At 41.2% G+C, this 23,154-nt stretch overlaps 1 protein-coding gene across 2 annotated transcripts in view; it reads left to right on the top strand.

Annotated features, from left to right (window-relative positions):
• gpc6b (glypican 6b) overlaps positions 1–22,396 on the top strand; it is an 80,171-nt gene extending 57,775 nt beyond the window's left edge. Inside the window, exons 8-10 of one of the 2 annotated variants that reach the window (XM_034574607.1) lie at positions 19,493–19,629; positions 20,668–20,843; positions 21,913–22,396. In XM_034574607.1, coding sequence (XP_034430498.1) covers positions 19,493–19,629; positions 20,668–20,843; positions 21,913–22,118 — 519 coding nt within the window. In that variant the 3' untranslated portion in view covers positions 22,119–22,396. The remainder of the gene's footprint in view (positions 1–19,492; positions 19,630–20,667; positions 20,844–21,912) is intronic. The other variant, XM_034574608.1, reaches the window with a different exon arrangement.
• Positions 22,397–23,154: the final 758 nt, after the last annotated feature.

Here is a 23,154-nt window from a genome sequence, read left to right as displayed (position 1 = left end):
AAAGTGTTTCAGCAAATGCACTTAAATAGCCTAAGGTGATAATGCATAAAATATAAGCGTATTTGATCTAACATTCCGTATGCATTTAAAGTGGCGGAAAATACATGAAGTTTAATATGATTCAAAGAGTAGCAATGTGGTTCTGACAATATCTTACCAAAGTTTAGTGTCTCGTAATAATATTATTATACAAAATGTGAAACTACTGAGCACTGGTGTTGGTGCAGCTCTGTGGTATTAGCCCGGTTCTCCCTGTGCCGATGTGGGTTTTCTCTGGGTACTCCGGCTTCCTCCCACAGTCCAAAGACATGCAGCTTATATTCATTACAGACTCTCAACTGCTCGAGGTGTGAATATGAGCGTGAATGGTAATTTGTCAGCCTGGTGATGGACTGGAGACCTGCCCATGATGCACCCCGCCTCTCGCCTAATGTCTGCTGCGATTGGCTCCAGCCTCCCCATGACCCCTACAGTATGATAGCATAGTTAATGAATGGATAGATGGATGCACACTCGGCCTGTCTTCTTGTAGCCATCACTGATGTGTGGCACTCAGCTGCTTTTAGGTATTCAAGTATATTCAATAAGAAAGCACAACTAATAACGTCAAGATTAATACAACAGGCAGGAACATGCTTATCTTATGTCCCAATATGTTTGAGTCCTGCACAGAAGTATCTCTTTAAGCTGCTCAATGAAAACATCGACATATACTGTATACTGTATACTGTACTATATGTTATTCTGAGTATAAGGGATATTCAAAATTCAATACTAGTTAGACATTTTTTTCACCACTCAAAATTAAATTACATATCTTAGAATAAAAGAAATCAGGAAACCAAGATGAAGAAGGCCTTTGAGAAGAAGATGGTAAAAATATGAGGGGGCTGGCAAGCAAATGTCGAAGCAGCGGGTGGAGGATCCGATGCAGAGGCTTTGCAGGCCATTTGCTCCACAGGGCACAGAGGACCCTGGCAATCAAGGGACTGCACAACAGGAGAGCCTTTAAGAAAATCACTGGTGCTGCAGAGAAGGCATCAAGATGGCTGTGTATCAAGCAGGGCGATCCCTGAGCGACACGAGTGACACAAGCGGCGGGCTGATCGCCACCGGCTGGGTCGCCTGGGCGAGGGCGTCTCACCCAGAACACCTGAAGACCCGGGGTTACATCATCCATATTTCACCAGGCCCTTTCACCTTTCAGGATCCACCATTAGGGCCGAGTTTAGATAAGGATACTTGCTGTTATTTGTTTGACACATGAGCAGCTGAGTCGTGGCAGTAGCCATCGCGTATATTTCCGCAAACTTCCCCTTGCTGTGGTTCCTCAGAGCGGAGATGAGACAGGTGTTCTGGGGGAGGAAACCACTCGATTGTGGTAACTGATTTATGAACAGCAATTAATTAGCCACCGTTATTCATGAATCTGCCTCTCCCCTTCAATATGGCAACACTGCAGCGCCTCAATAGTTTGCTGGTAATGTTTTTTCCGAAAAAGGTTCTCGGATGTCGAACAGATACTTTGTTCAATATTTTGCAGATAGAGATGCGTGTCTGCAGCCGTTGTGACCGGGAAGGATTAATCAGAGGTTTTCATTTTTCCTTTCTTTGTCCAGCACGAACAAAAACGCAGGTTCTGACCAGTCACAGCTCACTGGAGGCTTAGGGAGAAATATATAAAAAATATAGTAACAGAGTGAGTTTAGTTTGACCTGAAACTCAGTTTGTCTTAATTGAAACGGCTCCTTGTTATTTAGGTTTCATACCTGTGTTCTGTACATTAGGAGTATTTGTAAAGGTGCCTGTCGTATCTTGCCGCTGCCTCATTTTCACCACTAATGTGACATTATTTATGCGTTAATCCTTTAGTAGGGACATGACTGGGTCCCCCCCCCCGTGAGAGCACATCTTTGTTGTCCCACACACTGTCCTCGTTTCCATTCTGACACGGCATAATTACCCATGACAGTGACACTGCTCCGCCTTGTGAAAGTTGACAATAGTTAAAAGTGTCCTTTGATAAGAACTCCTTGCCTGTGCGAAAGGGAAAGGTAAGGGAGTGCATTCATTTCTTCTGTTGCCTATAGAGGAGCCTGGAGGAGCGGGCCCACCTCCAGCTCAATGAGCCATGACTGTTTAATTGCCTGACATTCTGTCAGAGCGCACACACCCTCAAAGCTCCGAGAGAAATGGAGATTTCAAAGTCCAAAGCGGGGATAAAGGCACAACAGACTGTCAGGCTTAGAGGCACATTAAAGATAAGAGGTGCTGCTTTTAATTTGACACTTGTAACAAGTTTTCTGTGGTTCAATTTAGAGCAGTTTTATTGGTCCTCTTTGTCGCCCCTGTGTAATACACGGTTCATATTTTATCGGTATGGCACTAGAAACAATGAGAGCCAAACACAAACAAGATCAGACTGTAGAAGGCGACTGTAGGGAGCAATATTTGACAGATTGCAATCCTCTGATCCGTGGCTTTGTGTTTTCGTAAATAGTATTGGACCTTCCTCCGTAGCTTTTAGAAGATACAGAATTGAAATTCAATGAGATGTGTCCGATCAGGTATTTGTAGTTAAATCTTTAAGACATCATTATAGACTTCAAACATGCACACAAACCGAATAGATGAGACTAGAGGCAGAATTTGTCCGTTCATATTTGATCGATATGGAAAGCTCTCTTATATGTTTATGCTTACTTATTTCTATTTAATTATTTTGCTGAGAAATATCTTTATTTTCTTTATTTTTCAATAATGATTCTCACTGGTTTTGACCACTTTCAAATTTCACTAAGTCTTCTCGCAACAAGTTCCAAAGAAATGCCCCCACTAATTGAAGCGAAATGATAATACAGTTGAGGTTGTAATTATAAATTGATGGATTGTATTTTGTCGAATTAAATTCTCAGCTCTTTTGTAATATTGATATTTTTGTTTGTCTGTGCACGCAAAACTGATAGAAGATTTAATATTGTGACAAAGAGCATCAAATGGAAAAGCTATAATTATGAAGAAATTACAGCCGCTGTTAATCTGTGCAGACATAATTTACTCCTGACCTTCTCCGTCTCTCCCGCTCTGCCTCGCTCTGCCCGTCTCACCCTGTCAAACTTTACTTTTCTACAGTTGGATAACATTTTTTTTCTAAAACCCAATGTCAATCAATAGTGGCTATACCCAGCAGGCATTTAGGCATACATCCCAAGGTTATAGTCATAAACTTGCCACATTAATTCCTGACTTGTGCTCAGAACAGAAAAAAACACTTGTGCAAAACATTGTGGAAAATGTTAATAAAGCAAACTGCTGGACAAACACTCACAGTGGTTTCTAACCTCGGGTCACAAGATAAATATGAGGGATTTACAGGAGGATTAACGAGGTAAACAAAATAGATGTGTTTATTTTGGTGCCTCTTCGGGGCCTCTCATATGTATTTATTCAAATGAAATCATCTGAAAATTTGTTTTAGGACAGCTTGGAATAATGTTTTGTTTTCTACAAAAAATTCAATTAAATTGGCTCAAATCTTAAAATTGCATCAACTCGTCCCTCAGTAGAATTCTATACATAAAGTACTCTATATCTGTCTATGTGTCTGTCTGTGTGTCTGTGTCTGTGTGTCTGTCTGTCTGTCTGTCTGTCTGTCTGTCTGTCTGTCTGTGTGTCTGTCTGTCTGTGTGTATGTAGCTCGCATCTTGTATCTCAAGAACCGTTCATCTTTTTGGCTTCACACGTGGCATGTGAGTTGTTAAGGTCCCAATGAAGTGCAGCGTCCAATTTGTTGTGATGTGGACGTGTGATACGTAAATGACATTGACGATGCCGAGAACACGTTCACGACAACAATGGCCACGACAACTGATTCCCCAGTTACTGAGTCGAGTTTCACTGACTTTTGAATTATCAGGTGAACAGCTCTTTGTGCAGCAGCAGTGGTTAAGCTTCAGGGTTCTGTGGACTGCGATCGGTCTTAACTTTCGGCAGCTCAATTACTGCAGGTCTCTTTTACAGTTTTCAGAAAGAAAGCAGCAACCAGCATCACCCCAGTAAACAAACAGCCTATTAGATTCGGTTAGTGACCGGCACTGCACCAGTTTCTTTAACTCCGATTAAAGGTGAGCACAGACAAACTTCCATCCATCAGCAGATGGAGGTAAAAACAACCTTCTAGTGTCAAACTCTGAAGGTTCCATACATGTACATCATTCTGCACAGTGAAGGTCAAACTTCCAAGATCAGGAACACTAAGCAAAATACATTATTTTTAGTCGAAGTGGACTTTATAAAGAAAAACCAAACACCCTCACTCTCACCGTGACATTAGATCAAGTACAATTCATTGTGCGCTGTGTCCTCAGGTCTGATTCATTCTTCATCTTGCTCGTGTCCATCTCAGCAGCTGGAACAGAGTCAAGTTAAAAACAGGCAGTCGCTGTTTTTCTCTTGACTTGCCCTCTTGATAAGAAAAGGTGGCAGCCCAGTGGATCAATGCTTAGAATTGCTGCCTCGCAGCAAGAAAGTTTTTTGCGCGAGAGTGTTGGTTTTCCTTGTGTTTGTGATTTCTCTTTTTCTCTAGTTCCTCCAGTCTCCAACCACCGTGGCACGCCAGGTCAATACATTTCTATTAGGTGCGACTGTGTGATTGTCTGTGTTTGTTAACTTTGTAACAGACCAGTGATCCGTCAGGCGGGTTTTCTTTGTTTTCAGGAAATACTTGAGCTTCAGGCTTTCATGAGATAGGAGTGAATGTGTGAGGAGAACATACTGTATGTTTGGTATGTGGTGTAAACTGGGATATCACTCGAATTCTCTGCTCACCTTCATGTTAGGGGGAATTATTTATCCAAACTGTTAGAACACGGACGGCGTGTAACATTAAGTAAAAATAAATACGCCTGCACACAATCTTTTTTGCTCTCATTCTTTGCCGCGCTCGGTCGGAAACACTGGGTAAAACATCCGCGTGTGGTTTGTAAAGTCGGTTGTCAGAGGAGGGAAAAAAAAAGGCACAACCACTCCTTTCCCCAAATTCTGACCCTGGCATTATGTCTGTGCAGTCCAGGAACATGTCAAGCCACTGAAACATTCTTGTTTTGGATACAGCTTAATGGAAGTAAAGTGGGCCTATCCACAGCACCGTCCTCTGGGCTGTTGCAATGTATGCGCCGACTCTTACCCGAGGTATGCAATTATGGAGATTCCACGGATTCTAACATAACTCATACTTCTTCTAAGACCACACAAAAATAAATAGTGTAGAAGTGCACATGTGGCATGAGGCTTCAGGGCATCGTTTGAGGGTAAGTTTAACAATACCCCGGGCTTGAGGTGGATTCATGTTTGACCATTCAAATTAAAGCCTGACAAACTCTAAATATACCTTTTAAATCACACTTTTTCTGCTGCACTTAATGGGTTTAAAGATTTAATATGTAACCCTTCTTCATTTTATATGTCTGAAATGACCATGTTGTGTATTTTTGCTGACTTGCGCTTTTAGACGATAAAAAACGATTCCAAAATCCTAGATTTTCTTCAAGCTAACAGGACATTGTATTTCGGGTTGTCTTTTAATTGCCTCATATCTGCCTTACCTGTGGTTTAGTCCATCTTTGCTGTAACTTCTGGGGGAAAATGACATGTTTTTCCCTGTTTGTATTGGTCATTTGAAATGGATCATGATTATTTTCTGCGTTTACCTGAATAGAAATTTGATAAATCACCTCATCTATGAAAATGTTTCGTGCCTGAGTCACATCAGGTAGATTTTCTTTTGATTCAGAGACCCCTATCGGCATCGCATACGTTTAACTGAGTAGTTTTGTGTGCAACCCAAAAACGTTATGGATTTACTTGGAAAACAAAAAACGCAGAATCAGAGACGTCTTTTAAAGGTTGAAATCACGATCACTTCCCTTTTCAAATGAACCACCTTTCTAAAAAAAAGGAAGTAACATCCATTTTAAGTATGATATTCTGGTGTGCTAACAAAGCCGTGGCAGGACAACACATGCAGATGTCCTCCATTTAACAAAGGACTGAAGACACTCGTATATGTGCAGCTGCACTGTTCCTTCCCTCACAGCAGTGGTAGCACTGTATGTTCTGCTTTTTTTTCCCCCAAGCATTGAACATTGTGTCTCAAAAAAACAACATGCTGAGGGTTTGTTGCCTGTGGGAGAAATGAGGGAGCTTGGGTGGAGCTGATACGGGACAGAGACGGATGCCAGGAATTGAGATCCTGTGACTTCCTGTGATTTCTCTCTCTCAAATCTGCGACAGCTTTCTGGAAAAAGAAACCTGCAGTAACAAGGGATTTTATTAGTTTTAACGCACGTGGCACAGGGATTAATGTTCTATGATTTCCCGTTAAATTTGTTTTTAGCATTGCATCAATTCTCAGAAAGAGTCCTGAGCTCAATCAACGTTTTATTTCCCAGCGGAAGATCAGTGTTCAGGTCCAGTGAAAAGCAGTTAGGCTCTTTCAAGCTTTCCATCACACTTGGTCTCTGTCACGATTCGGTGCGTCTACACTAGATAAAGCATTTTCTTGGTAGAACTCTGAAGCCCTCGCTTGCTACTACAATAGATGGCGTCAGGTTAGTTTCATGTTGCCAAAAGGAGCAGGAATAGGATATAAACTACTTTCTGCAGTGTCGTTTGGTCACGTTGCAGTTTTTCCAATGTGGCCTTTTCCTTTGTCGTGTCATGGTAGCGGTGGGGATGACTTCTTGTTCATGTTGGTTGTGTTTTCTGTTGTGTCAGGCATTGTTGTCTACCACAACCTTACAGATAGTCTTTGTCTTCTCAGCAACTCTTTCATTGAAATGCTGCCACACCCATGAGTCCAGGTTTTTTCTATCTCTGTAGCGTCGCCTCCCGCTGGTACCATTTTTAACAAGTGTATGTCTCAGGAGACTATTTTGTATAATGAAGTGGTGGCTGCACATTCTGAAGTACAAATTATTAAATAGGTGAAAAAGAGAGACAATGGAAGGTTGTTTTATTTTTTTACTGTTATCATAACGGCAAAAATATAAGTTATCTGATATAACGACACCACATACTGATGATTTTATGATAATTTTACAATGTAATATATTAAATTCCAATACAGTTATCATCCTTACTTAAGAGGAGCTGCTGCATACAGCACTTCTACACTTGTTTATCTAAACAGAACAGTTACAGAGAGATTATACTCTCTGAATACTAATTATAACACGAGACGGCAGCGATCAGTAGTATACCTTCAAGTCCCCAGCCAGAGGAAGCTCCTGCATTATTTATGCTGTTAATAAATGATCAGAATTTAGATTAGTGTTTGGTCTGTCTTCCTCACGTCAGTGCAATTAGTGTATCTTTAAAAGAAATGTATAAATAGTATTTATATCAAATCAAAACGTATCATAGCAGACCTGCACAATAGCATTAATCTGTAGCTTTTTATATTATATTATGACTGTTAATGGAGTAGTTAGTGTAACTGACATGCAGACATGTGTTGTGTTTGTGCTGCACAGGAATGTTGAGGGAATGATGAAAGCATGCACTATGTCATGTGCACATCTGCATTTATGATTCAGATGTGGATAAATGCAGGATTTGATTTGCCTGCAGTTGGCTTGTTGAGGCAAAAAAACCAAGTAGCGGTATTAGATTTTGAAAATGACAATAAGCTTCAGGGTCTTTCAAGTGTCTTTTCACGTTTGTTTTAAACTGAAACAACTCGCTCTCTCTCATTCATCTGTTAGATTCCCGGACAGATGTGTGTTGCTGTGGATGGTGAAGGGCGAGAGGTGACATACTCCTGCGGTTAAATCAGGAGACTGTCATCTGTATAAGCACGTTACTACGATCCATAGTTTTATTGTGAGATGACTTTGAAAGGTTTGAGGACTTATGATGAGAGCAAAGTAGGAAGTCATGTGACGTGGTGTATCCGTGCTGGGAGGAGATAGGAGGGTGGATGCACTGGTCAACAAAAAGGAGACCGCCGCTTGTTTCCCATGTGAAACTGATAAGTCATCATTGTCCCTCTTTCTCCACGACCATCCCGCAAACCTTGACCACATGTTTATTATTGTAACCATGACGACAGATGTCCTCTCAACTTAAGGAGGCGCTTTTTTCGACCCCGAACCGCAAACGTTTCCTAGACCTTACCAAGTAGTTTTGGTGCCTAATCATTACGAAACCGTAAACTTTCCACAACCTCAACCACATGTTTATTATTGTTACCGTGGTCAGGAACTCCCTGGATACACCTGATGTTGGTACTCTCCCAGAGATCATATTATTTGCACCATAACAACAAAGGTCTGATATGCCTGCTGCTATAGTACAGAGACAAGCACCCTACGGTTAGAAGATGGAGGAGTCAAGGCTAGTTTCCTTGAACATGGCAGATACTAATGGTACACAGTTAATTCCCCATTGTAAAATATGCAGTGTCAAAGTTTTTGGACTCTTACAGAGATAATACAACAACAGCAAGAGTAAGATGCCCCCTTAGCCCCCAAGAAAATATAACATTATATATTTTTTAAATCGTCTACAAAATTACTCTCTTGGTGTAAACTATGTAGTGAAAAAGACAGAGGTATTTGGGCTTTTTCCTAATTGGGATGGGACATAATTATTAAGCACCAGTGACTATCTCTGGTGTAACTGGTTCTTAAAATCAGCACTTTATTGTGTTTCACTATCTGGTGTTGAAGAATTGATAGAGTTTCTTAATGTGCATTTGTAATTTGTGATCACACACTGACACACACAGGCTACAACCACCAAGGCAAAGCGGCTCTCAGTCACTCGCTGTCCACATCTTACAAAGCCTCGCTGCATCACAGGACAGGGACAAGTCCAACGTGCGCTGTAAAGCAATGTGATGCTGGAGAGCGGGGGAGATGAAACCTGTATTTTACCTCACCTGAGATGGGACACACAGTGATAGAGCATGAATACTGAACACGATGTGAACGGCACCGGGGCAATAATGTCTGTACGGCGTCTGGCACAGAATTGACAGGTTACATTTATGTCAGACAGGCAGTTTATGAAGAGTATCAGGGATTTTTTTAATATTTCAACAAAAATCTGTTGGGTGTAAACCTTCTTTGTTGTTCAATAGGAATGGTTTTAGGGTAACGGAGAGTTTTCAGCTGTCAGAGTCTCTGGTTATAAGAGTGAAAAGTCTCATCTATTGAGAGACAGAAACAAACTGTGCGTGTAAAATAATGGGTGAGAGAGCCCCCTCTTCATCACACACCCATCAGGGGGTGTGTCAGGAGGCATAATTCAATAATGCATCTGACGAACGTGAAGAGAGACGTAGCTCAGAGAGACACATCTCAATCTAGTATGTTGGCTAAGATAACTCGATATAAATAATATATTTTGTATTACAGCTATAAAGTGCAGCAAAGCTCCATCACCTCCATCACCTTGATCCTATAGTGAAATGAAGACGTCAAGCTAAAAGGTGCAAAACACAGAATACTCCGAATACTTTATCCGCTGTTCACTGTTGTCATTCTCAAGTCAACACTATAATAATGTTATCAAGAAGACGGCCAGAGCAGGAACACTTCTGCTGAAGGCTAATTTATGCTGTCTTTACACACAAAAAGAGATTTATCCCTTTCAAATGATGTAGCCTTCCCTGACATCATGTAATTCTGTGCGTCCTTTACGTTTCTGTGCATGTACACGTATCTAACATTGAGCTGAACTTGAGCCTTAACACGGTCAAAGGAAGAGAAGTAAATGTAATGCAATTCACTAGTATTAAAAATGTATCAGAGTCATTGATTCTCTGAGACAAATATTTAATGCACGTGTGTGTAAAACACTTTCAAAACCATTCGCACATTCGGCATCTTTCAACATTGCCAGAGTCTGCACTCCAACATGGTTCAAAGTAAAGTGGAGTCCACTTCACAAAGTGAGTTCTGGGTCATATTTGTCCAATGGGTCTAATAAGTACATTTAAGAAAGCTCTCAGGGGTCGGGTTAGGAAAAAACTGTTCTAAAGCAAAAACAAGACGAAGCTATAAATCTACTCAAGTTTCGCTTAAAGCAAAGAGTCATCTCTAAAAGTCGCTCTTTTGACGGTCAGGCGCAAGGATTTACCACAAACTGTCCATTATTTAAAAAATCATTACATGTAATCAGTATATTTTATTCTTTGATGCCGCCAACTGTGGATGAAGTTAAATCAAAAGCAATGAAATTATACACAACTGTGGAATATAGACGCGTAAATCTGTGCTGCAGCATCAGAGAAAGCGTATGGTGAGTACAGTAACACATTGATAATTACAAAGAAAAAGATGTAAGGAATATATAGACAAAATTAGTGCCTGATGATAAATCGTTTTTAAATAATATTTTTTTCCGTGAGTATCTCAAAGCTGCATTCAAGCCTCTTTCATTGTTCTACTGTTTGATAAATATAGGACCTGGGTCTCTGTGGGTTTTGCTCAGTTGTCAGTTCATAAAGTCATAACATGTTTCATCTCCAGTGAAAATAATGTTAAAGCTGCAAATGCTATTCATACTCGACATATGATTTACTATGTACGCTCAACTATGATCCTGCTGTTTGTTGGATGTCCTTTGTTTTGATGATGAATGATGAGAAACAATGATTTTTTACATCCTGTTTCATAAAGTTTTCAACATCAACTTCAACCTTCAACATCAACTCAACATCTTTTATTCAAACCCATGCTTCTTTATTGGGTCATATGTTTTTATTGAATATATGCAAGTAGAACGCAGTAAGCTTTAATTTGTGTTCTGTTATTTTTGTTATTCTTAAAATCTCTTTTGAATTAACATTAATATGGATACAGACACTCTAGGTAATCAATATTAGATACAGCAGTTTCTCAAAACCTTTTAAATTATTTCCGTGAGATTTTTTTAGGCTCACCCACACAGGCTGCTGAATTTATTCTAACACATTGATCAATATTACAGCAGAAAATTGGAAAAGTCAGCAATGCACTATTAAAGGATTACGTTTTATTTGAAGCTAAGTTTGTTGAATTTACACAACAATATTGAAGCTGCTTCTAATAGCCATTACAGTTGTGAGAAAATGACTCTACTTAATTTGCAACGTCAGTAAACCTCTTCATTCAGAGTTTATGGTACATTCTATAAGTGATGGTCCCATTTAAAGTCGAATAGACGATAAAGCATGGTGTGCATTGGGGCCTTGATAAAGTCTGATTGACAGTTAGTACCGTCCAATGGGTGCAGGTCACAGGTGTAGGTGGGCATGCAGTGTCCTCGAGCTCAGTCTGCCCCCCCCCCCCCGCTCCTCTAAATATGGTTACTTCATTAAAAACCAAGATGGCGCTGACTGGTCCAAAGGCTAAACTCAAGACTTCAAAACGTCTGTTCACAAACCAGTGGGTTGACTGGAAGCACACATACAGGCCTCCAAGGTATAAAAAGCTGCTGATTGGGATTAATCAGGCTCATATTGTGGTCAGATCTCGTTAAAAGGTTAACGCACTGTCTAAAGAAAACCTGGCAAAAAGCCACAGACAACCCACTCTCTGGAATGTAGTAAAGCTTACCTTCATTTACGTCTACTCCAAGAAATGCACAAATACAGCTTTCTCATCTACCCTACAAGTATGTATATGTTATACAGTATGTGGCCAAGATAAAATGACAAGTGTTAACAGGGTTTCAGGAGTTGTAGAAAAAACGAATGATGTGGTTGTATTGTAGCTGCTCTGTGTGTTTTTACGGTGGCCCTGAAGTGCAAAACACAACGACATATCGGAAAACCCAACAACAAATCACAACCACAACTTATTTGCAGTTGTGTTTCGAATTTTTTGATTAATTATAATTTTATGTCATTTATTGTTAGGCTTTGTGCTTCTGGGCCACCGTAGTTTTTGTAGTGATACACGTTAATGAAATATAAAGGTTTGTTAAAACTGAGGCAAATAAAGATGGAGGAGAGAGAATTTGAACGTGGTGTATTTAAAAATGTATTTTGTAATAGCTCAGGTAAAATGTTTCAGGTTTTCATCCACGATCATCGTGACAATAACCTCAACTAGTTCATTTCATTTCTCGAAGGCGAACAGCAGCCACATCGCTAACACCTCGGCCCTTCCACACGTCGTCCCTTCTTCCTCAGCGACTCACGCCGGTGCCATAAAGGCACTGCTACTTTTCATATCTGTCAATGCATTAATGAGGCACATTGGCCCCATTACACTCTAGGCTGCCTGCCTCTCGGGGGAACGAGGGCAGCAGGGAGAGCCTGGGCCTGCCAATGATTGCTCTGTTCTCCACAGAGCATAGCTTCCCTTTAATCATCTCCCCTTTTCAAACTTCTGCTGTTGTAGCCTCGGGCAAATCACAAGCGCACACTCACCACTGTTTCATCAATATTCTGTCACTTTTTCCTCACAGTGGGATCATTGTGTGATAAATTTTACTCACCATTATAAACCACAGCACCTAAACTTGTAGTTACCATGGGACTGAGGGAAATGGTTTGTGGCCCACTAGGGTCCACTGGATATGACCTACAGTGCTGTACACCGATGGTCTATGTAAATTCAACATCAGCTACACAACATACAGGGATTTATTAAAAGACCTGATCATGTTGCGTGAAATATAGATAGAAACTTTAGTTGTTAGAGGTGTATGAAGAATAATTTTTTTATAGTTAAGATATGTATTTTTTGAGTTTTTCAGTTAGATTTTTCTATTTATTCATTCTTAACAACACCATATCTTTTGGGTTTGTAATCTCTTCTATCGACGCCATTTCTGCTATTTTTGGAATCAGTGTTTTCTTTTCTTTCTTTTTTTTTATTTTTTCAAGATACATAGAGATTCACCGTCACAGTAAATTAACGATTATGAAGACTGTTGAGAAGTTGACAGTAAAGTTACGTCTCCAGGGTGTCACAGAAGTGAACGATTCAACTCAGTATTCAACTTTCTCTCACTGAAGTACGGAATCAAAGATGAATTTGACAACATAGTCCGACAGTTTGGCAGCAAATCAAATATAATGTGCTGTGCAATTACATCAACGCACTGTACAGTGTTTTTTACAGGAGCAGTTGAATCTTAAAGTATGTGTAGCATTAATAAGTGATAAATATGTATTCGTTTTTTTTTTTTTATTGTTTCTCAGTTTCTGTTCTGCTTTTGAACCCCAAGCTGCAAAATCTAAATCAAAAAAGTAAAATAACCGCAATAAAACTTAACTCGATGTCAAGTATCTATTCCCAGAAAGCAGCGTAATAACAATCTCACAGTGTTGTCACTGACTGCGCTGTCACCGGGAGATGTTAGAAAGATTTATGCGCCGCTCCGGCTGAGGTCTTTGTCGAGATGTCCACAGTAAATCACGCTGTAATATTCTGCAGTGGCAGATTTATGCTGCGACATAATCAGTCGTAATCAAGGGAAACAAGGAGGGTGGCTTCAGCCGAGAGTGTACGAGAGTTCAATGGCCCACAAAGCGATGCCAAAAATGGCTTTATAATGAACGCATGGCGTGTGGCCCGGCAGCGGAGGACAAAAAAACAGCACTGCAACTGTCCCATCAAACCATGTGCAGTTTGCAAGTGGTTTGTGTGCTGTTTTCTGACCATGATTTGCTTTGGTGTGTCCCCTTCCCGTCTGTGTGTGAGAGCTGCAGCACAAACAGCTGACTGTCTTCCCAGTCTCGTCTATTGTGAAGGCGCAGAGGGGAAACATTTGCTCTCGCCCTTTGTTGATGGATATTGATTGGATGAGAACAGCCCACATCTATATGCACTCTGCTAGTCACCTGGTCTGAGCAACAACTGACAGTCACCTTTTCAGACAAGGTCAGAGGAGACGTGACAAATTGGAGACAAGTGTCATTCAAAACATTAGCACTGAGGTGATTCACTGGGTTTGCTTAGGGCTGGCCAATATAATTTCTAATTTCTTTTATATGCCAGACGGCAGGTCTTGGCTGAGAGAATCTGCTGTTTATGAACAGACCTGAACCAATGAGGAGTGCTTTATGACGTGTTAGACACCGGATTAAGTAGCTGTGTCCGAGGGATCTACACCCACGGGGCCTCTGCCCCCTGATACTCGACACTGCGGCAGTCGAGCTTTTGGCTACGTTACCGCTCCCACACTTGGACAGGGGAGCGCATTAGTTTTTTAGGACTGGCTCGCTCAACAATATAACTCGGAACGAGAATGTGATGAAGAGGCAGAGTTATTCTTACTGCGGCCTTCCTGCTTGTGAGAAAGTATTTGGTCTGTCCCCAAAGTGGTCACTGGTCAGGGGAGAGACTCACGGCACGGCCAAGGCCTCGGTATGAGCAGGGCTGACTCCCTGACCTCTGTAATTGAGATGCAGGAAGAATACTGCATTCGTATCAAATGAAAAACTATTTTAACGCAGACTGGGGCAGCAGTTGCCAGGGAAAATAAGTTGATCGAGGAGTTGTCTGCTCCTTGTGGTTTGGTGGTAAGACCTGCTGCCGAGTCTATGATTAGCCCCAACATGCACTAATTTAGCAGAGACTTCCACCAGAGGGATAAGAGCAGCGATTACAGGCCCCAGATAGGAGCTTGAAATATGATAATTGTTGTTTTACAGGATCGAGGTGTTTTAACTATCAGAGACAGAATCCCCAATATTTTCTTTTCTGGTTTTTGAGAGAGAAAGGGAGATTCAGCAGCTGACAGAGGAGCCAGGGGGGGGGGAGAGACTGAGCGCTGTAGCTCAGCTCTGGCAGCGCTGCAAGCATGATTTGTGTGTTTTTCTCACAGTAAAACTTAGATAGAAAGTCTGGCCACACACACACACGATTTCAGTTTGGGGGTTTTTTACTGAAAAGGCAGATAGAACGCGGGGGCATCATCCCACAGGGGGATAAGAGCTCAGGCCCCTCACATCACGCTGTTGCCAGGAGAGCGACTGCAGCTTCAAAGCCAGCGACACGTCAGCTTTTGATCTGAGGAATAGGCGTGGGCATCTGCGAACCACTGGTCAAAGTACAGCTTGCTCGCAAAATATTCAGAGCGGAAAGGTGGCACGAACGCAGCTGCCACCCCTGTTAACATGCATGAAGAAGAAAAGAAAAAAATGTCATGACCTGGAGCCGCCTGTGTTTGCCCTCTGCTACGCACGCACACAGAGACATGACGGAGGGTAAACATTGTAAGAAATACTTTGAGTGTCTGCAAACACGCAGGTTTTAAGCCTGCGAGCACCGTCGTAGTCTGGTTAGTTTTTTTGGAGGCATAATTATTCCATGTAAACATACATGTTTGTTCATTCAAATAAGCCTTTTAACAGTGGGTAAACACTGTATTTTTATAGGTGGATTTCATTTGCGGTGAAAACGAGAACAAAGACAAGATTATAACTAAGCCATGTGAGCTGTAATACATCAGAGGCTACTTCACCGTGCTGAATTAATCTTCTGTATTGTGTTTTACCGCCTGCTTCCCCCGTTCCCGACGAGAGATGTGTGGAGGAATTAGGAGCAACTGTCCCCTACAATTCATTTAGATCATGATTCTCAGGATGTTTAAAGTGAAGACGTGGCGAAAGGGTGGAGGAGTCCGGAGATGACTAAGCGTATATATATCACAGAGCACCGAGAGAGACCAGAGGCTTTATTCACAGAGCTCATCCGAGTCCAGTCTGAGATCGCGGGGGTCGGCTGTGGCCATGAAACCTTCACTTTCACTTAGGACTGAGGTAAGGGAGGGAAAGGACAAAGAGGGAGGAGAGGAGAGGAGAGGAAGGGAGAGAAAGAAACACAATGAAGTAAAATACGGCTCGTGAGGAGAAGCAGGGAGACGAAGGGCAAAAGAGAAGAGAACATGGCTCAAGGGGAAAAGAGAGAGAAGGCCCAACTTCACCTCATGCTGCAGGTTTCTCTCGCCAAGGCTTCGATTAATAATCTATCTGCCTAAACCCGAGCATCTTTAAAGCCTGTCTGGTGAAACTTCCTGATCGATATTGTCATGCAATCCCATGTAAAATCCAGCAATGTATTGATTCTATACTAACAACTGTTGATCATGCAGCTAAAGCCTGACACAGCTCATTACCTCCGCCATGCAAGGAGGATACGTTTTCCTCTGCGTTTGTTTGTTTGCCGGATTACGCAAAAAACCACCGAGCGGATCAGCACAAGACTTGGTAGACGGGTGTGGTGGGATCAGGAGAGAAGCCATACATTTTGATGCAGCACCTTTTTTTTTTTTTTTTTACTTTGACAGGGCATTTTTCAACATTTTCCTTGATTTCGCAGAGAATAATTCATGGATCTTGAATGAAAAGAAATCAGACTTGTTTAGGGGACCGATATCTTCGACTTGTGTGCAATTCAAAAACAAAGATCCAAATGAAATATGGATCTATGGTGAATTAAAATGTGCTTTGATATGGGGACTGTTGTGTCTTGGCAGATGTATGCTGGTGCCCTTCTAGTTTTCAAATGCAGCTCCACAAACCCACTGTACATTTCCTGCCCAGCACCAGACATAGTTAGCAGCTAGGTGGAAAACATAGTGGGAAATACAGACAGATACTTTTCTCAAGAGTTGGTGGTGACACAAAATGGAGCTAAAAGTATAGTGTCTAAATTAAGTAGATACATATATATTAGTGTTGACGTACAAGGTGCTTGCTACTGAGTTCAGTTTTAGTTCTTATATGCCGCCGATCAGTATTGAACCTCACTGTTGCCATGTTCTCCTTCACTACTATAAACCTGGCCAACTCATAATAGATTTTTTTGAATGAAGCCCACATACACCACCCTGCTGCTTCAAATACCCATTAGAGCGTTAAATGTGGAATAATTCCCTCGTGAAAAATAGTACCCGACAATTACACAGTTTACTTCTGTTTGTGTCCAGCTGATTCAGGAAACTGTTGAGAACATTTTTACTATATACTTTGAAGCCATTTGTTAAGATCAACATGTGTTCAGTGTATTTCGGCAACGTTTGAGACAAATATATGAAAACAGACCCCAGTAGGATGAGCCCCCATCATCACACATGATAGCCTACACAACAATAAACCCTGATGTGACAGAAAATTTATAATACAATTACAATATAATACATATCATCAATTACAGAGTAATTTCAGTGCAATTAGATGGAAAGAAAGAAAAAGGGAAATCATGTTTTATAAAAGACACATTAAGAAGTGTGAAAAGTTGCATTGAGGGTAATGATCTAATTATATCCAGTGTGAAAACTGTGTGTGTGTGTGTGTGTGTGTGTGTGTGTGTGTGTGTGTGTGTGTGTGTGTGTGTGTGTGTGTGTGTGTGTGTGTGTGTGTGTGTGTGTGCATGAGAGGGAGAAAGGCTAAGAAAGTGAACAAAGTCTTAATTTATCTGTCAAATTTAAAACATCAGTCCTCGTCAGTGACAGTGTGCAGTGAGAACAAATGCATGTCTGTCTTTTTGAAACCTTGTTTTGTATTGTTTTATATTTTGTTTGTTGGAGTTATTGAATTCCTTTGAATGAAAAAATAATCAGATATTAATGATCATGGTTTCAACATCCAGTGAGTAAATGCTTCTGTCAGCGGCCGTGCATCACAAACTAATAACTCATATGTCATTGGGAATCAGACCGACGACAGAATGACATCATGATGTGAGGTGACGGGGGGGGGCTGGGGGTGCCTCTGATCTTCCTCTTGATTTCTAATGAGAATATCTACATTGTTGTTGATGAAGATCTTTGCTCCGCTCACGTGCCTCTCTGCTTTATTGCTCTTATTCTTGCGTCTTTCATTCGTCTGTTTCCATGGCAAGTCCTCCCTCTCTGTGAGACCACATGAAGACGCCATGATGTGAAAGAAGCATTAATAGCAAAACATAATTGCTTTATATTTGACAAGTTGGTTCTCTCTTTTATTTGCTTTGTGCATTTTCTCTCCAGTTGCTGTCAGCGGCTCTATTTCTCAAAGACGTAGTGCCATCTAGTGTGCGTTGTGGCAGGTTGCATGCTGGGGTGGCTTGTTGCGGTCCTATTATTTATTCATGGGCAATGCAACGAAGTGAGAGGCCGAGTGTGAAAGGGTTTATCCTTTTTCTTTTTTTTTACTCTTGTAAGCATCGGACATTTGAGGTATTAGATTCACAATGTACTTTTATTGTGTTTATTGAGTTTTATGCATCTGACAATACTTGTTTGTTGAGGCTTTTTGGGGTCAATACTGCACATTGAGAAAATAATCTGAGAATGTGATGAAACTGTTTACATATTTTCAACTACATGAAACTGCGCGGTGGCAGCATGTTTAATATAGGTTACAGTATGAAAATGTGAGTTTGTCATTCCAGGTGTAATTCACTCATTCTCACAGGCCCCGTTTTTTTTTTTTTTGCTGGCAGACCCCACGAAAAACTGAATCCCTCACTTGATAAACTAAACTTAATGTGTGAGCTTTAGTCAAACATTGCCAGTCAATCTCTCGCATTGAGCGCAGCCCTGACCCTCTGGGCAGTATCAGAGCTGCTGAAGTGCTTTGGCATCAGTGTGACAGGATTAACACATCAAAAGCACTGTCGGGGCCTACAGCAGCGTCACACACTCAGTACAGCACCTTTCATGTTCTGCTCAGGTTCACCACAATTTCACGTAAGCCAACAGCAAGTCAGACGGAAAAAGATAATGGGTCAACCCCGCCGCTATCAGGCTTCCCCCTCAGCTCCAGTGAAATATGTCAAATTCTGTGTGTTTGATGAAAGATTGGAGTTCAACAGGCTCAAGTCGGGAAGCGATATCTGCCTGTGTCACATGGCCGGGATGCAAAGGATCGTTTAGGTCTGACATTCAGGCTGAGAAATCGCTGCTGCTGTACTTTGGTCCCGTACTTTTCTCAATGCAAAGCTTCACAGTCATCACGGAGGGGGGGAATTAAATCCAGTGAAAGTCAGGGGTTAAGATTTCTCAGGGTTAGCGCCCATGATTTAAAAACCTCTTTGATAATATTAGGTAATAAGTGAGAGTGGGGAAATGTTGTAATGAATTTACACATAATTAATTTTACGAGTAAAGAAAATGAAATCTGGTCAATTCAAACCTTTCATATACTTTCTTTCATTGCCTGTAATTTCTTTCATATGCTTTTACAAGGATAAATGGTAATGAGGAACAGTTGTAAGGGCATCGAGGTTTCAAGCGTAAATAAAGTAAAGTGCGTGTGGGAGGTTTTTATCTAATTTTAAAAGAAAATGCATTGATCGAAAATGTGTGTTATATGTTTTGTAATTTATTGTATCACTCAATAGGAATAACATCTAATTAAATGTGCATCCAATTCATATTTCACTTTTAGACAATATTACAAATATGATTTTAAATCTTAAAATAGTTTCTCTCTGTGCCTGTAGACTTCTTTATACAGTTAGTTTTCTCTTCCTTTTCCCATGTAATGACCCCTGTCTTTGCCTAGGTGGTCGACATAAAAGAGAAGCTGAAGCTGTCCAAGAAATTTTGGTCCAACCTTCCCGAGGCGATGTGCGTGGAGGACAGAGTGACCGCCGGAAATGCCAGCGACGAGGAGTGCTGGAATGGACACGCCAAGGGCAGGTGAGGGCACCGGGGCTCCGGGGCTGACGCAGGCTTGAACAAAAGGTTTTTTAAGAAGCCCAAAGTCTGTTCAGCCCGCCCGTTGTTAATCAGTCTAATCCTAGAATTAGGGAAACCAGATTATTTACTTTCTCTGTCTTAAACTCAGCCCAGCAAGTGCTTTGCATAACTGTGACTCCTGAACTAAAGAAATGTGATTTGTTCTCTTAAAAAATAGAGCGTTGATCATTTCAGTCCTATTTTGCTTTTAACGCTATTTTGATTTTTTTTGCTGGTGTCATTCTATCGAACTGTTTTTTTCATTCTTCCTTAAAATGTGCTACCAGCGTGGTGTTTCTTCAATTAATCTGATTAAATTTTCAAGGCAAATATTTGCCCAAGCAAACGCCTAAAGCCATTAAGTGATGTGAGCTACTTGTATGTGTTTTGTCAACCGTGTGATTCCAAGCCGTTCAGCATTCAAATTCTTAAAATAACCCCTATTACTAATACTTTACCGCTGTTTATTGGTGTTCTATCTGTCAGCTGCTTTAATTTGCTGCGATCAAAAAGACAAATCCCTCGTGGAAATGAAACAGGACCTCTTCAAAGATTTCAGAGGTCTATATTATCCGGAGTGGCTTGGGCTTAGGGAAAACAAATGTTGTTGTGTCAGACGGTTTGTGGAATGCCCTCACGTGACGACGTGCTGCTTATATATCAAACAAGAATGCAGGCAGCTGACATGTTTTCCCTGGAGAAACAGCTCCCAACCATGTCGGAACGTTACCCAAGATGATTAGGTCAAATGTTCATCAGGCCCGAACTGCTTCTCCTCAAAGAGCACTTGTCAAGCAAATGTTTGTGTGTTATCCTCTCTGTCATTGTTCTTCGTAGACGTGAGACTGTCCGATTCAGAGGACTCGTATGATGAGGTTGTGTGGCGTCAGACATTTTTACTCACAAACAACTTCTCTCTTTTCCCTTTCCCAAGCACCTTGTCAAAAAAAAAGTGATGTCACTCTATTTATTGAATTCACTGTCTTTACAAACTATCAGGTATTTCCCTGAAGTCCAAAAGGACGGACTGACCAACCAGGTGAATAACCCCGAGGTGGCCGTGGACATCACCCGCCCAGACACCTTCATCCGCCAGCAGATCATGGCTCTGAGGGTGATGACCAACAAACTGAAAAACGCCTACAACGGCAATGATATCTACTTTCAAGACTCGAGTAAGTTATTGCCATGCAGACACATGTGACAACGTGCACATTTTTTCTTTCTCTCTTTAGGCAGGAAATGTATTTTTAGTCTCGCCATCCCTGCCCTGCTTGGTCAAGTTAATGCAACAGCTTGTCACTCATGTTGATAAGCTGTCCCTCTGAAACAACACCTAACCTTGACACAGCGGTAATTAGCACAAAAGTCACGAGAAAAACAAGGCCATCTGCAAGTCAAAAAAAAAACACAATGGAAATAGCCCCACTCATGCTTTAATATGCTGTATTCTCTTTAAATACACTTTAAAAGAACCAACCACATTAACCCACGTTAAAAAAGATTCGGTTCAAATGTCAAATTGGGATTCACAGAAATTAGTGTCACATGGAGACGGGGGCTGGTATTGTGAGTTGTACATTTTTTATTAAACACTGGTTGTTGGCATAACACTGATTTGATATCACCACATACAGCCCCATTATGAAACCACATTTAAATTCACCATGTGTGTTAGGTCTAGATCTACACCAAATTGCACACAGTCATTAATATCTGTCCCGTAAACATGTCAGATTCTTTTCAACTCTAGATCCATGAATTATTCTCTGAGAAATCCAGGAAAATGTTACAAAACACCCAATTTCGCAATGTTAGAGATGGTGAATCTTGGATCTGCCCCCTGATCTGGATTCACACAACCTTTAAATGGGTTCTTCCCTGATCCATATCACATCATTTAAATTCGTAGTAATTCGTATAGTAGTAGACAATAAAAACGCAGACAAAAACATAAGGGTGGAGGGAACAATGCTGATGACAGAAGTGAGAATGTGCCAAAGAGATTGATACTAAATAACTAACTCAATAGATTTATTGACATAAAAGATATAATCATTTGAGCCACTGTTAATATTAATATGAAACACATAATTGTAGCTTTGCTCCTACTCTGAGATACATGAGTGCTGTAGCTTTGAAGTGACCGTTTAGTATTGTTGAGATCTGGTTGAATTATTGACTAATGTTACTTTGCTGTTTCATTGAGGCGTGTCTGGCCTGTGTTTTGTCATGGTGCTGCAGGTGATGAGGGCAGTGGCTCAGGCAGTGGCAGCGGCTGCACAGACGTCTGCCCCACAGACATGGACGGCGCTGCCACCGAAGCCCCAGTGGTGAAAGCCGACCGGAGCGGGCCCGTGGGTGACTCTGCCCCGCCTCACGCACCCTCTGTAGCCCTGCCAACCATGCTGGCCTTGTCAGCCCTGGCACTCCACCGACAATGGAGATAATGCTGGAGGAATGGGCCAAACATGAACAGCAGGGTCTTCTTTCCTTTTTTTTTTTTTTTTTGCATTTTTTTTTTGTATTCAGGCAGATTGGAGCTACGGTCAAGCAGACAGTATTCAGGCTGCCAGCCTCGAGGCTAGAGGAGTCACGCATCATGATTTCCCTCTTTCCCAAAGATCATGCAGTGCCATCCTTGGACTTGATTTCATGGCATCACTTCACCATCTAACACCGATGCTGCCCCCCCCCGCCAACTCAACAAACTCTGCTACAGAGATTGTAAAAAAAAAAAAGGTGTTTCTTGCACATATGGCAGGTTTTTAGTAGGTAATGTGGAAAAATGTAACACGCACTTTTGATTGTTTTGATTCTTTTAAATGCAAAACCTGTTTGTGTGTTGAAATGTGTTGAGAATGTGGTTGTTTGCTGCACCTAAAAGAGGCACAATAGGTTTCATACATGTTTAATAAACAACAAAAACAAAGGGTTTATCCAAATGACGTCAAATTCAGGAACATTTGGTTTTCCACCTAAATTTTGAACTGATTATTTGTTCCACTGTCATTAACTCACGTGCCAATTATGTTTTGTTTGAGAGGAGTCGTGTTTTCATGTTGCTTCCTCCTGTGTTTTGCATTAACCTTGTGACATTTGGCAAGATGTGTAGGTTCAGTTAGTCATGGGTTGATCATGTGCCTGCTCTGATCCATGACACTGTTCAACAGCCGCCTTGTGCTACATCTCACGTTATGTTAAAAGGGAAACAACTACTCATTAGCCTTGTAACAGATTTATCATCTGCAAAATATTCTCATGTTATGCTGGTTTGTCAGGCTCGGCTTCAGGGGTAAGTTATTGTCGCACAGAGAAGGTGCCACCAGTGTGATAGTGATGCATGACACAAGTGGGCAAAACCAATTCTGACCCTTACTAATGTACTTCTTATGATTTGAATGTATTTTTTTTATTAGTAGGGGTTTATGTCGTCTTTAAGTCACTGTTTACACAGTGTGCGTCCACCTAACCACTGTAAAGAAT

This window comes from Hippoglossus hippoglossus, chromosome 21 (genome assembly GCF_009819705.1).
Source record: "Hippoglossus hippoglossus isolate fHipHip1 chromosome 21, fHipHip1.pri, whole genome shotgun sequence".
NCBI lineage: Eukaryota > Metazoa > Chordata > Actinopteri > Pleuronectiformes > Pleuronectidae > Hippoglossus > Hippoglossus hippoglossus.
This window is presented reverse-complemented; position numbering and strand designations above follow the sequence as displayed.